At 40.5% G+C, this 15,489-nt stretch overlaps 1 protein-coding gene and 1 non-coding gene across 2 annotated transcripts in view; both read left to right on the top strand.

Annotated features, from left to right (window-relative positions):
- Positions 1 to 13,773, top strand: part of HAUS6 (HAUS augmin like complex subunit 6) — a 51,867-nt gene extending 38,094 nt beyond the window's left edge. Inside the window, exons 13-17 of the mRNA XM_062208156.1 lie at positions 2,752 to 2,821; positions 3,133 to 3,303; positions 6,500 to 6,635; positions 9,287 to 10,336; positions 11,488 to 13,773. Coding sequence (XP_062064140.1) covers positions 2,752 to 2,821; positions 3,133 to 3,303; positions 6,500 to 6,635; positions 9,287 to 10,336; positions 11,488 to 11,549 — 1,489 coding nt within the window. The 3' untranslated portion in view covers positions 11,550 to 13,773. The remainder of the gene's footprint in view (positions 1 to 2,751; positions 2,822 to 3,132; positions 3,304 to 6,499; positions 6,636 to 9,286; positions 10,337 to 11,487) is intronic.
- On the top strand, positions 2,537 to 2,667 carry LOC133772098 (small Cajal body-specific RNA 8). The gene has a single exon (XR_009867724.1). It is a non-coding gene; the product is annotated as a small Cajal body-specific RNA 8 (non-coding RNA).
- Positions 13,774 to 15,489: the final 1,716 nt, after the last annotated feature.

Consider the following 15,489-nt stretch of genomic DNA (forward strand, 5'->3'; position numbering starts at 1 on the left):
ATTGGCTAAAATTTCTAAGAAATTACTAGTAGATGTTTTTTCTCAGGTTCTTTTCTAGGCTTTATATGCTAATCATGTATTAGTTCTAACCAAAGCATAGATACAGTCATATTCTAAAATAAAAAATTTTCTAAACATTACCTTAGCATAAGCAGTTTTGTGTGTATGTATATGTTTAATTAACATGTTAAAACTTTTCACTTACAATGTCTTTGCAAAATTGCATTTATTTTTATAGATTTTATTTTTGTGTTTAGGTTTTATGTAATTTTTTTACTACTATGAAAAGTATGTCACGTGTTTTCTTTTGGAAGTACCCTCACCTTAGGGTAACTTCCCACAAAAGGATCAACACCTTTTATTTTATTTTTATTTATTTATTTTTTAAGATTTATTTATTTGAAAGGGAGAGTTACAGAGAGGCAAAGAGAGAGAGGGGTCTTCCATTGTTGGTTCACTCTTCAAATGGCTGTAATGGCTGGAGCTGGGCCAATCTGAAACCAGGAGCCAAGAGCTTCTTCTGGGTGTCTCATGTCGGTGCAGGAGTTCAAGCACTTGGGACAGCTTCTACTGCTTTCCCAGGCCATGGGAGAGAGCTGGATTGGAAGTGGAGCAGCTGGGACTTGAACTGGTGCTCATAAGGGATTCTGGCACTGCAGGCGCCATTACCTGCTACGCCAAAGTGCCAGCCCCGACCTTTATGTTTCAGGTTAGGATTTCATGGGCTTCAATGTTGGGAAGGCAATTGGATATAGAGTTAAGACAGCCAGGGCTGCTTTAAAATTGTCTTGTATTGTTATGTTAGTAGGGTTAATGGCATATTGCCCATTCAGAATTGGGGGGCTGGGAGGGAATAAAATATACTTCCATTATTGTCTATTACAAAGTTTCACAAGAATTATTTAAATAGACACATTTGTTGTCACCTGTGGAAGCTCATCTTCAAGGGATGTTTACTCATTGATTTGGTCAGTCTTTCAAATACTTAATACATGCATTGTTCTCTCAAGCATTATATTAGCTCCTGGCAATAAGCTTTGTCCTCACCATCTAGTGGTAGTACCTTAGTGCATTAATTTAGAGAACACTGGCTGTGTTTTGAAGGGCTTTGTGGTAATTTTAATGTACAATTTTTTCTAAAATTAAGATAAAATATCTCTAAATGAGTGATCCTTTGCTTTTGATAAGTGGGTTATCTCCTGTTAATGCTGAATTAAAGTGTCAGTGATTGCAATGATTTTGAATTATGTTTGGCATATAGATAAGGATTCCAAGAGTGTGTTTGTGTTTTTTTTTTAACTTTTATTTAATGAATATAAATTTCCAAAGTACAGCTTATGGATTACAATGGCTTTCCCCCCCATAACTTCCCTCCCACCCGCAACCCTCCCCTTTCCCGCTCCCTCTCCCCTTCCATTCACATCAAGATTCATTTTCATTTCTCTTATATACAGAAGATCAGTTTAGTATATATTAAGTAAAGATTTCAACAGTTTGCCCCCACATAGAAACACAAAGTGAAAAATACTGTTTGCTAGTTATAGCATTAAATCACAATGAACAGCACATTAAGGACAGAGATCCCACATGAGGAGTAAGTGCACAGTGACTCCTGTTGTTGACTTAACAATTTGACACTCTTGTTTATGAAATCAGTAATCTCCCTAGGCTCCAGTCATGAGTTGCCAAGGCTATGGAAGCCTTTTGAGTTCACCGACTCTGATCATATTTAGACAAGGTCATAGTCAAAGTGGAAGTTCTCTACTCTTCAGAGAAAGGTACCTCTTTCTTTGATGGCCTATTCTTTCCACTGGGATCTCACTCGCGGAGATCTTTCATTTAGGTAATTTTTTTTTTTTTTTTTGACAGAGTGTCTTGGCTTTCCATGCCTGAAATAAGAGTGTGTGGTTTTAAAAAGTTTGAAAAATTTTATTTGCTATTATGTAAAATATTTGCACAGCTGTTAATTTTGTTCCTCTGGCTATGAAAAGAAAGCAAAGCACCCAGATACTTGCTGTTGAAAGTGGATTCTTCATAATCCTGTCATTCATATTGCCAGAGTAGGAAAGATTTTGGCCTTTGAGTTTCATAGATCTTTCAAGATCTAAGAAGTTGCTTTCAGGTTATTCTTTTAAGGTTTTTAAAATTAATAACATAATTAGTGTGAAAAGATGATGAGGTTTTAATGTTTATCCAAAGGGGCAGGGAATTTTAAAAGATTAAGGAATATGATATACAGAATGCAGTAAACTAAAATTCTGAAGAACTGTATGATTTTATTGTGTATGTAATATACTTAATTTAGAGAAAAATTTAGCATAGAAGAAACTGATGTTGGACATGAAATATCAAAAGAATTTTAAAGTCTTTCCTACAGTGAAATTGTATTGACTATGAAGACATAATAATGCGAATCTAGTTAATTCAATTTGTTTTTAACATGTACTCAAGTTTTTGAGTGTACACCAAGCCATTTAACCCTTTTAAAAAATACTATAGAGTTAAAAAAGATAGCAGGTAAGTAAACATCCATAATTGGGAGGCTGATACACAAATTGAGCTGAGGTACTGCTCTGATTGTCACGATGCCTCCCTAGAGTAAACTGCCTTTTGATGACCGGGACGAATTGAGAGAAATCGTAACGGACAGATACGGGGCAGACAGTTTGTTTAGAATATTTAGGTGCATTAGGTGAATGGAGTTCTTTCTTGTTTGCAACTTGGATTTGTTTTCTCTTATTTTCCTTTTAGCCCTGCCTCTTCTTTTCTGTTGCAGCCAGCTTCATCATTAGACAAAAACAATGTTTCTCTACTTAAAAAGGTACATTTCAATATATTTTTCAATTAATGCTGACTGCATTAAATTATGATAAAGTATTTATTTTAATTGATATTACAGATTACGTTTAATTTCTGTTTTAACATTTCCTAGTATTTGCATGTTATCATTTCTGTTTACACTGTTGGCTAAGTGGGAATAGCAGAATTGTTTAATTTTGTCAATGAAGATGTAATTTCACAATACTAACAGCCTTTTATAGATTCATGATAACTCAGCAAATTCCAATGAAGAAAGCCTCTAGATGAGGCTTGATTAGTAAGGTTTTAACATTACATGTCTGTCTTCTTTAGGACACAAAGATGAGAACTCCCAAAGAGAAAAATGAAATAATATCAGAGTTCGAAGAGGAAGATTCTCTGTTACCAAATATTGCAAAAAATACAGAGAGTAGTGCATTTGGAGTGTCTGTGCCTGCCAACAGTGATCCATTCCAAAAAGAGCAAGATCATCTGGTAGAAGAGGTTAGAGAATGTCTTTAATATGTGTACTTAAATATTTAATTTTCTGACTGATACTGTGATCAGAAATAAAATAGAATTAATTGTTGATTAACGGGTAATTTGAGGGAAAGAAGTTTATAGATATTAAAAATCTGCATTAAAGCAAAAAAAATTGGTCCTCCTGAAAAGTAGAAATTAAGTTTATATAAACAGCCAGTGCCGCGGCTCAATAGGCTAATCTTCCGCCTGCGGCGCTGGCACCCCAGGTTCTAGTCCTGGTCGGGCCGCTGGATTCTGTCCCGGTTGCTCCTCTTCCAGGCCAGCTCTCTGCTATGGCCTGGGAGTGCAGTGGAGGATGGCCCAAGTGCTTGGGCCCTGCACCCCATGGGAGACCAGGAGAAGCACCTGGCTCCTGGCTTTGGATCCACGCGGTGCGCTGGCCGCAGCGGCCATTTTGGTGCGAACCAACGGAAATGGAAGACCTTTCTCTCTGTCTCTCTCTCTCACTGTCCACTCTGCCTGTCAAAAAAAAAAAAAGTTTATATAAACTTCTTTAGTTAAGCTCACATCCATGGTTTAGAACCCACTGACCTTTCTACTATAAATTCACCCAAGGCTGTATATTCTACACGGGTAATACATGAATGATACTTTGGGGATTAACAATTACATAAATTACTTGAAAAAAGCAACCAATGATTACACTTTATTAATACTTTGTCAATATTATCTGTTGCTTAGCTGAGCTTCCTTTTTTGAATATTTGACTAAAAATATGCAATGTATTATCACTGAATGAAGATTTTGTTGCTTTTACTTCCTAAATATTTCAAATATGGCTGAATGCATTGTTGTTTATGAACTTGATTTTCCTAATCAGCATTTCACACTATTCTGCTTTTCACTAGTGACTACATAATAGCTCAGTACTTAACAGACTCAGTTTATGAAATTAAATATACCATTCATTGTTATTTTTATAGTATTTTACGTAACATCCCTTATCATTGTTTGAATTTGATTAAGCAGCCAGAAAATAAGTCAGTTACTCTTTATTTTTGAAAGACTGAAAGAAACATTTGGTTTCATATATATTGGTGTTGGAGTTCTCTCCTTTGTCCCAGACCTGGTTAAACTAAAGGAACATTGTCCATATAAGAGAACTGGATGTCAGTGATTTTTCTTTATTGTCACAAGAGGACTTGTTTCATAGCCCCTAAATACTTTTAAATCTTGAATTCTACGCAGTTATTTCTTTTGTTGGTAGAGAAGCCTTCTCTGTTCTTGGGCTAGTTTGATTATAGTTTCAAGAAAGGGCTATTTTCATATTTTATACATTTTTTAAGGTTTATTTATTTATTTGAAAGACAGAGTTACAGAGGCAGAGGCAGAGAGAGAGAGGTCTTCCATCTGTTGTTTCACTCCCCAAGTGGCCCCAACAACCGGAGCCAGTCTGAAGCCAGGAGCCAGGAGCTTCTTCTGGATCTCCCACGCGGTTGCAGGGGCACAAGGACTTGGACCATCTTCCACTGCTTTCCCAGGACATAACAGAGAGCTGGATGGAAAGTAGAGCAGCTGGGGACTCAAACCAGCGCCCATATGGGATGCTGGCACTGCAGGCGATGGCTTTTACCTGCTAACACCACAGCGCCAACCCCCAGACAGCAGCTTTACCCGCTACACCACAGCACTGGCCCCTACACTTTCTTTTCTGTATTTTAGTATGTATTCCAATGCCTTGTACAGTAATTTAGATCTGATAATGAAGTTTCTTACAAAGAAACAAGTTGTCAGTGTATTCTGTTTGTTAATAGAGGTATTATTGTGAAAGTAGAAGAAAAGTATGTACGCTTTAAAAGTAGTCATTTTAGTATATACAGAGTTGTCAAGCTCAAAGATGTGACAGAGGGTCCAGCATTGTGGTGTAGTGGGTTAAGCCACCAGCTGCAACACTGGCATCCTATGTGGGTGCCACTTTGAGTCCCAGCTGCTCTACTTCCAATCCAGTTCCCTACTAATGTGCTGGGAAGGCAGCAGAGGATGGCCCAAGTGCTTGGACCCCTGATCCCACATGTGAGATCTGGATGGAACTTCCGCCTCTTAACCTTGGTCTTGTTCAGCTCCAGCCATTGTGGCCATTTGGGGAGTGAAATAGCAGGTGGAAAATTCTCTCTTTGTCTCTCCCTATCTTTCTGTAACTCTGTCTTTCAAATAAATAAAATAAAACTTAAAAAAAAAAAAAGATGTGGTAGGTAACAGCTTAGGACATTATGCAGTCAAAACTGCTGCTAAATCTTTCCTTGTATAAAAATTCTTATCTAAGGGCTGGTGTTACTGTACAGTGGGTTAAGCCACTGCCCACAACACTGTCATCTCATATGGGAGCACTGGTTCAAGTCCTGGCTGTTCCACTTCTGATCCACCTCCTTGCTATTATGCTTTGGAGAAGAGCAAGTGGTGGCAAGTACCTTGACTCCCTCCACACATGTGGGAGACTGAGATGTCATTCCAAGCTCTTAGCTTCAGCCTGGTCCATCCCTGTTTGTTGCTGCCATTTGGGGAGTGAACCAGCAGGTGGAAGATTGATCTCTTTCTCTCCCTCCCTACTTTCCTCCCTCTCCTCTCTCTGTCACTCTGCCTTTCAAATAAATAATTTTTAAAATAAGATTTATTTATTTATTTGAAAGAGTTATACTGAGAGAGGAGAGGCAGAGTGAGAGAGAGAGAGACGTCTTCCATCCAATGGTTCACTCCTCAATAGCCGCAACAGCCGGAGCTGCGCCGATCCGAAGCCAGGAGCCAGGTCTCCCACGTGGGTGCAGGGACCCAAGGACTTGGGCCATCTTCTGCTGCTTTCCCAGGCCATAGCAGGGAGCAGGACAGGAAGTGGAGCAGCCGGGTCTCCAACCAGCAACCATGTGGGATGCCAGCGCTTCAGGCCAGGACATTAACCCACTGCGCCACAGTACCGGCCCCAGTAAATAAATCTTAAAAAAAAAAAATTACCTGTTTTCTTCTTTATAATGGTTATCTATTTTAGATAAGGAAAAATCACTTTACAGGATTGTACCTACATGATCTGTATCTGGGAACTTCACTGTTGCTTATTTTTTGTGCCATATATTAAAAGCTGCTGACTGTGAAGTGTTCACTCTTAAGGTTTTTGCTGCATTCTACCAATGGGCGTGGTCATTTTTGTTTTTCCTTTTTGTTTTAGGTTGCAAAAGCAGTTTTATCTGATTCACCACAGCTCTCTGAAGGAAAAGAAGTAAAATTAGAGGAACTGATTGACTCTCTAGTTTCTAACCCCTTCTTAACAAGGAACCAAATTCCCCGAACTCCAGAAAACTTAAGTAAGTTAGTGATGCTTTTTTTTTTCTTTCTTAGACATGAACACTGTTAGAGTCATGGCCTGATTTGTTGGGACGTGTGAAAGCTCTTTTCTGTATCTTGGCTCTTTATTTGTTCTGGTTAAGGGACTTGTACTGAATTATTAAGTGTGTGCACTCTCATTTACACAGTAGTCTTTCAGCAGTATTATTTTGTGGCTTTAGTAGACTTAGTATACAGAGGTAAAATTAGCCCTGATAATAAACATTCTTAAAATTTTAGCAGGAGAGAGAAAGAAAGGGAAAGAGAGAGAGTTAAATAGAGAGCTTCCATTTGCTGGTTCACTTCTCAGATATCTACAACAGCTGGGGCTGAAGCTGGAATGCAGTTTAGCGTTGTTGCGTGGCGAGAACCCTATTATTTGAGCTATCACAGCTGCCTTCCAGGTTGTGCATTGTTAGAAAATTGGAGTCAGGAGTTCGAGTCAGGAATTGAACCGAGAAATTCCCGTATTGGATGCAACTGTCTTAATGACTAGGCTAAATACTAACTCTGATAGTACACAATTTTGTAGTTTTACTTGAGTTTTTTCTGGAAAATATTTTATTTGACTATTTAAAAAAATCTAGCCTCTAGAACTGTCCTGTGATCTACATTTAGATCCTTAAAGGCTGTGTTTTCCCAATCAGTAACCAGAAGCATCAACCAAAGACTAGTGTGCATAGATCTTTACCCCTGGAAAACTAGTGAGACTGCTGAACACTTTTTTTCCTGTAACTTAAAATTTGTATATTCAAAGTTCTAATATTAGTGTCCCTATGTAGGCAGATCATCTTGATCAAATGATTAAATATATTTTTATTTTATTTTATTTTTTAAAGATTTATTTATTTATTTGAAAGTCAGAGTTACACGGATAGAGGAGAGGCAGAGAGAGAGAGAGCGGTCTTCCGTCCGATGGTTCGCTCCCTAGATGGCCACAGCAGCTAGAGCTGCGCTGATCCGAAGCCAGGAGCCAGGAGCTTCTTCTAGGTCTCCCACGTGGGTGCAGGGGCCCAAGGACTTGGGCCATCCTCTACTGCTCTCCTAGGCCATAGCAGAGAGCTGGATCGGAAGAGGAGCAGCTGGGACTAGAACCAGCAGCCATATGGAATGCTAGCGCTTCAGGCCAGGGCGTTAACCCGTTGCGCCACAGCACTGGCCCCAGGGTTCTTTGCTTTTAAAAGTGTTTTGAACTTTATGGCACTTAAGTTGAGATATAAAGTGTATATTTTAAATTTTTACCTTAATTTTATTTTCCATGACCTTTTAAAAATTATTTATTTATATATATTTGAAAGGCAGAGAGAAGGGCCGGCGCCATGGCTCAATAGGCTAATCCTCCGCCTGCAGTGCCGGCACCCCGGGTTCTAGTCCCTGTCAGGGCACCGGATTCTGTCCCGGTTGCCCCTCTTCCAGGCCAGCTCTCTGCTGTGGCCCGGGAGTGCAGTGGAGGATGGCCCAAGTGCTTGAGCCCTGCACCCCATGGGAGACCAGGAGAAACACCTGGCTCCTGGCTTCGGATCAGCGTGGTGTGCCGGCCGCAGGCGCCGGCCGCGGCGGCCGTTTGAGGGTGAACCACGGCAAAGGAAGACCTTTCTCTCTGTCTCTCTCTCACTGTCCACTCTGCCTGTTAAAAAAAAAAAAAAAAGAAAGGCAGAGAGAGAAAGAGCTCTTCCACCCACTGGTTCAGGTTCACTCCCCAAATGCCTGAAACAGTAATGGTTGAAGCAAGGAGCCCAAAATCAGTCTGGGACCCAAATACTTGAACTATCATCTGCTGCCTCTCAGATGCACATTAGCAGGAAGCTGGATCAGAAGCAGAGGCAGAACTTGAGCCTAGGCACTCCTATATGGGATGTGAGTGCTCCAAGTGGAGACTTAAATGCTGTGCCAAATGCTCACCCTCCATGAACTTTTATTTTTTTCCTTGATAGGCAGAGTTAGACAGTGAGAGAGAGAGACAGAGAGAAAGGTCTTCCTTCTGTTGATTCACCCCCCAAATGGCCACTATGGCTGGCGTGCTGCACCGATCTGAAGCCAGGAGCCAGGTGCTTCTCCTGGTCTCCCATGCGGGTGCAGGGCCCAAGCACTTGGGCCATCCTCCACTGCCTTCCCAGGCCACAGCAGAGAGCTGGCCTAGAAGGGGAGTAACCAGGACAGAATCTGGCGCCCCAACCGGGACTAGAACCCGGAGTGCTGGCGCCGTAGGTGGAGGATTAGCCTAGTGAGCCGCAGTGCTGGCACTCCATGAACTTTTTCAAGTACCCTCATTCCTCTGATTACTATTTGGTCCATTATGTTAAAAGGTTGCCAAGTCCTGGCCTAGATCAACAACAAAATGTCTTTATATGTGAAACTCAGGTGTGCTATGTAAAAGTCTGTGTGTATTTTAGGAACACTTTTGTTATATGTGTTTGCCTGTGTATGTTCATTTGGAGATAAAGTTTTTTGATATTGTTGAGGCTTGTTATTTAGTGGAGGCTTGTCAAAACCACTGTGTTTTTTGAAATACAAACTGTCAGTAGTGTTACCTTCAGTACTAGAAATTTTTAATTGCACACTCTATGTTTGAGATTAGTAAATTTTGTTTTGTTTTTATTTTAAGTAAATTTTTTTCTCCTCCTTGAATTAGTAACTGAAATTAAGAGCTCATGGAGAAAAGCTATTGAAGTGGAAGATAATGGAAATGTAGAACCAATTCTAATGGATACTGAACAAAAAGAAGTATTGTCAGAATCTTCACCTGTGTTACATAATCAAAGAGAATTTAGCATGGCCGGTTTCCTCTCAGCAACCACTGTGTCAGATTTTGGTCCGTCTCATTTGTCAGAAGAGAAAGTTGTTTCAGATTGCCTTAGTGGTACACCCCAGAAGCATCTAGAGACCAGTCACATAGGTGAATTACCAGCACAAAATCAGTCAGATTTGTTAAATAGGAAAATAACTTGCAAACAAGAAGTGGGATGTGCAGCTTTACCCACCGAACTTTCAGAAAGTAGCCAAATAGAGACATTTTCCCCTGCTGTAGGTGATAGGACAGATGTGATGGGTATCAGGGGAGAAGACTATGTTAAAATATTGGACCACTCACAAACTTCTTATGATGAACCTTCCATGCATAAAACCATGTTATGGAACTCTTTTCAAATATCAAGTGGTATTAGTTCCAAGAGTTTAAAGGATATGGATTTTGGGATATTACATGAAACTCTTCCTGAAGAAGTTGGTCACTTAAGTCTTAATAGTTCCCGTAGTTCAGAGACTAGTTTTAAAGTGGAACCTCAGAGTCCTGTACACAGTGGCATTTTTCCAGCAGATACTCTGGGAGAAAGACGGACTATTCCAGAATCAGACTTCAATTTACAGGCTATTTGCAGTAGTTTTGAGGCTCGGAAGAAATCTCTTTCCAAGAAAAGAGAAGAATTGTACCTCTCTACTCCTGAAATACTTGAAAGACACAAACCAGAATTGAGCCCGACTCAGCAAAACATGCAAGCAGATGATTTGCTTAGCTTTCTGGGCACTCATGATTTGCACAGTGACTATTCAAAACCATCTTTACGTGTGTCCCTTGGTGAAAGAAAACGGTCTCTTTCACCACTAATTAAGTTTTCTCCAGTGCAACAAAGATTGAAGAGCACAATACCATGTGGTCTTGGAGAATTTCTGCCGAATTTAAAAGGTAAGATTTTGCTAGATTTGTGCCTATGCACTTGTGGAAGTTCTCCTTGCCATACAAATTATATATAGTGAATGTTGCATGACAAAATGCGCTTCTTATTCTTTCACCTTCTAGGATGAAAAAAGTGAATTCTCATCTTATGCATAGACTTGGGAACTCTGTTGATACATTAATTTACAACTGACTTTGGGCCATGGGTGGGAAAAATCCCCCCAAACCTGAATTTTACTGCTTAAAGTATATCAGAAATCTTCTAGTATAGTGGAAGATGGTTTTCAAAATGTTTAGAAATACTGTTTTACTGTTGTAATGGTATAATACCTGTGATTTGCTTTGAAGGAAATTTGGTAGTGGGCAGATGAGAACAAAACAAAACGAGATTGGTCCGTGTATGAATTTCCGAGGGTTTCTGTAACAAAGTACCACAAACTGAATGGCTTAACAGCAATTTATTGTCTCTGGAGACATTAAATTATAGAGGCTGAGTCTCAAATCAGGGTCTTGGCAAGGCCATGTTCCTTCTGAAACTGCCAGCAAACACTTCTTTTGTTGCCTCTTCCAGCCTCTGGTAGCCTCAGGCTTTCCTTCGCTTGTGACAGTGTAACTCTTATCTTTGCCTCCATCATCAAATGGTGTTCTTCCCTTGTGTCTCTTAAAAGGAATTAGCCATATTAGTATTGTATCTGAAATGACTCTCTTTCCAAATAAATTCACATTCTGGGGTTAGTATTTCAATATACCTTACTGGGGGACACAATTCAACCAATAACAGTTAGTGTTAATAATTGTTGAAGCAAGGTGGTAGTTACCTTAGAGTAATCATAATTCTTTTGACTTAGTATGCTTGATAATTTCTATCATAGACAGTTAAAAACTAGCTCTTACAGTATGTTAGGACAGATATGGGTCTGATAATACAGGTTCATTATATATCTATGATTTGCCCATGATAATTAAAAAACTGGTATGTTGAAAAGTTTTCTAGGAACAATGTACTGATCGCTAAAGAAAAGATACTTCAGTGAGAATTCTAGTAACTTTGTAGTTGAGAATATTTTAATAGATTGAAATTTGCTACTACTTAGAATCTGTCCTACTTATTTTTCTTTATAATGTTTTCTTATCCCTTTTTTAAAAAATCACTTTTGCAGAAGAAGAGATCTTGGGAAAGAGCCTTGATGCAGAAGAACCTCCATCTGACTTGACAACTTGAAGCAGTTCCCAGTTAATATAACATGATGCACTTAAAGGGAAACTTTGTTATGGAACAGAAACTGATTTATAACTTAAATACACATTGGACGTGTAACACTCTTTTTCAAGATCTAGGAATTGTAAATGCTTTTTAGCTGTCTGTAAAGTTTTTAGGTAAAGAAAGTGTATTTGGATTTCGTCTTTGTAGGGAGATGGGGTTGAGATGTGAAACAGAAGGAAAGCAAATGTCAAAGTTGTGGGAAACCATTTTGACTTGAATAATCTTGAAAGTATTAAGTAAGTGACAAAAGTAGTAGTTTAAGTTATGGAATTATAGTTTCAGTTAATTGAAATAAGGATGACTAGTTTTGGTATACTTTATTAAGTGGTTAATATAATAGCCATTGAATATAGTGATCTTTCATTTTAGAGAAACCACTTTTATTAGATCTTTATGAAACATTCTTGTCCTTACCCAAAAAAAGTGAGAGAAGTGGTATCTTGGGATATGTTGGCAAGATGACAGATTTTAAAATTGGGAAAGCTCTAAACAGGATTAATGATTATTCAAGTAGATTGATCCTGAGAAATGGTATTTGATGGAATAAAGTGCATGTGAAGATAAATGAAGATGGGGGCAGAATGAATTTGGAAAAAAGGTGGAAGCAGGTGGCTCGACACCTAAGGAACTTTATCAACTTATAAATCCATTCAGTGGGTTGTCCATTAGATTTGTATTTAGTCTAATTTAGACATTGAGAGTTTAATTTAATCCTAGTTTTATATTTTAACAAAAATATAAATTAAAAATTAATGAGCCTGTTTTGTTGTTGTTGTTATTCTTTTGCAAGGTGGGGATGCTGTTTTCAGGAACTTAGCTAGTTTCCATTGTTTACTGCTCAAAGCCCTTAACATTTTCTGCTACCTGTGCAGGGTTGGGGAATGTCTGGCCTGCAGGCCATAGAGGGCTTGCAAAATAATTTGGTCTGGTCCTGCCAAGGCAACTGCAGGCAAGACTTGAAATTAACTAAATTTATAGCAGGCTAATTTTTAAGTTGATAATGGCCCCTGGCAGAGAAAAAGTTCCCCACCTCTGCCTTATAGAATAGCCCTCGAATAACTTGAGAAAACTGAATGTGGGGTAAAATAACTTGTAATGCATATATAGTCCGGCCTAACTCCATGAGGCCCTGTAGCCCAGAAGTCTTGTCTGTATCTAAGTGGACACTTCTGTAGACCAAGTGGAATGAAATAGGCACTGCCAGGGTGATGGCGCCTATAGTACCTTCTGTAGAGCCCTAAATCGTAAACATGAAATAAAACTAGTAATGAGAGAATAGCTGGGAGTTCCAGAAGGAGACTGGCCTAATAGTTCATCTCTCTTCACTTATCTCAGATTGACTTTCTTTAAGTTGTTTGTTGTGTTCCAGTTTGAAGACCAGTCTTAATGTAAGAAGAGAGAGAAGAAAGCTCTTCAACTATCCTTTTTGCTATGGAGAAGAGAGAGGAAGAGAAAATCTAAAGTGTTACATTCCTTCATTAATATAACAAATTAGAGACTCTGCCACTTTACCAAGAAACCATTCTCTAGTCTGCTTTATGCAAACTCATTATCCAAAATGAGTGTGTTAGGGAGGAGATACATATTAACATCTGAAAAGTGTGGAGGCCATTGTTAGATACTTAATACATATTATTTCATTTAAGTGTTGTAACTTTAAGATTGCAGTTATACCTGTTTTAGAAATAATTTACTCAGCTAGCAAGCTTAAATGACTTTCTGAGAGGTTGGTGTTACGGCACAGCGGGTTAAGCCATTGCGTGAGATGCCTGCATCCCATATTGGAGTGCTGGTTTGAGTCTCAGCTACTTGCTTCCTATCTAGCTTCCTGCGAAAGTGCCTGGGAAGGCAGCAGATTATGGACCAAAAACTTGGTGTTTTCTTTTTTTAAGATTTATTTATTTATTTATTTATTCGAAAGGCAGAGTTACAGAGAGGCAGAGAGAGAGAGAGAGAGGTCTTCCATCTGCTGGTTTAGTCCCCAATTGGCTGCAATGGCCAGAGCTGGGCCAATCCAAAGCCAGGAGACTGGAGCTTCTTCCAGGTCTCCTACGCTGGTTTAGGGGCCCAAACACTTGGGCCATCTTCCACTGCTTTCCCAGGCCATAGCAGAGAGCTGGATTGGAAGTGGAGCAGCCAGGACTTGAACTGGTGCGCATATGGGATGCTGGCACTGCAGGCGGTGGCTTTTTCTCCTCCCCTCCCTCCCCTCCTCTTCCCCCCTTCCCCTCCCCTCCCCTCCCCTCCTTTCTTCTCCTCTCCTCTCCCCTGCCCTCCCCTGCCATGTCCTCCCCTGCCCTGTTCTCCCCTTTCCTTTTCTTTCGATTTATTTATTTGAAAGGCAGAGCTACAGAGAGAGAGAGAGAGAGGTCTTCCATCTGCTGGTTCACTCACCAAATGGTTGCAGTGGCTGGAACTGCATTGATCAGGAGCCAGGAGCCTCCTCCGGGTTTCCCACATGGGTATAGGGGCCCAAGCACTTGGGCCATCTTCTGCTTTCCCAGGCTATAGCAGAGAGCTGGACCGGAAGTGGAGCCGCCGGGACTCGAACCGGTGCCCATATGGGATGCTGGAACTGCAGGCGACGGCTTTACCTGCTATGCCACAATGCTGGCCCCAAAAACTTGGGTTTCTTACCACTCATGTAGCAGAAGTGGATGTTGGAGTTCTAGGTTACTGGAGTCAGCCTGGACCAGGCCTGGCTGTTTTAAGTATTTGGGGAGTGAACCAGTAGATGGAAGATCCCTCTCTCTGTCACTCTGCCTTTCAAATAAATATTCTTAATTTATTTCTTTGAAAGAGAAAGAGAGATAATCTTCCATCCGCCGGTTTGCTCCCCAAATAGCTGCAATGGCTGGGCTGTGCCATGCTGAAGCTAGGAGCCAGGACCCTCTTCTGGGTCTCCCATTGGGCTATCTGCTGCTTTCCCAGGCTTATTAGCATGGAGCTAGATTGGAAGTGGAGCAGCTGGTGCTCATATGAGATGCTGGTACTGCAACGGGGGTTTAACCTTATATGCCACAGTGCCAGCTCCATAAATAAATCTTTAAAAAAATGGCTGTGTAAGATGATGGGCTAAAGGTACAGCTTTTAGGGTCATCTGAGTTGTATTTTTTAAAAATGATTTATTTATTTGAAAGAGAGAAGGAGAGCCTGAGAGCAAGTGAGCTTCCATCTGCTGGTTCATTCCCCAAATGGCCATAATAACCAAGGCTGGGCCAGGCTGAAACCAGGAGCTGCTTCCAGGTCTCCCACGTGGGTGCATGGGCCCACGGACTTGGGCCATCCTCTGCTGCTTTCTCAGGCACATTAACAGGGAGCTGGATCAGAAGTGGAGCCAATATTGGATGCTGGTGCTACAGGCAGAGGCTTTAACCCACTTAGTCACAGCACTGGCCCCTGAGTTGTATCTTTAAAAATACTGATCTAGGGGCTGGTGTTGTGGCTCAGTGGGTTAAGCCACAGCCTGTGGCTGTTCCCATCCCATATGGGATGTTTGGGGCTGTGGTACTTATGTAGATGTTCTGGATGAAGTTCCTGGCTCCTGGCTTCTGCCTGGTCTAGCCAGAGCCATTTGGGCTGTTTGGGGTGTGAACCAGCAGATGGAAGACCTCTGTCTCTCCCTCTGTAATTATGCCTTTCAAGTAATAAGTAAATCTTTAACAAAAAATGCATATCTAAAATAAGGCTAGGGAATCTGCATTTTATTATTTTGTTTTATTTTTTAAAGATGTATTTATTTGAAAGAGTTACACAGAGAGAGGAGAGGCAGAGAGAGAGAGAGAGAGACAGAGAGAAAGGTCTTCCATCTGATGGTTCACCCCTAGATGGCCGCAGTGGCTGGAGCTGTGCCAATCTGAAGCCAGGAACCAGAAGCTTCTGGGTCTCCCATGCGGGT

The sequence above is a fragment of the Lepus europaeus genome, chromosome 12, assembly GCF_033115175.1.
Source record: "Lepus europaeus isolate LE1 chromosome 12, mLepTim1.pri, whole genome shotgun sequence".
Classification (NCBI taxonomy): Eukaryota; Metazoa; Chordata; class Mammalia; order Lagomorpha; family Leporidae; genus Lepus; species Lepus europaeus.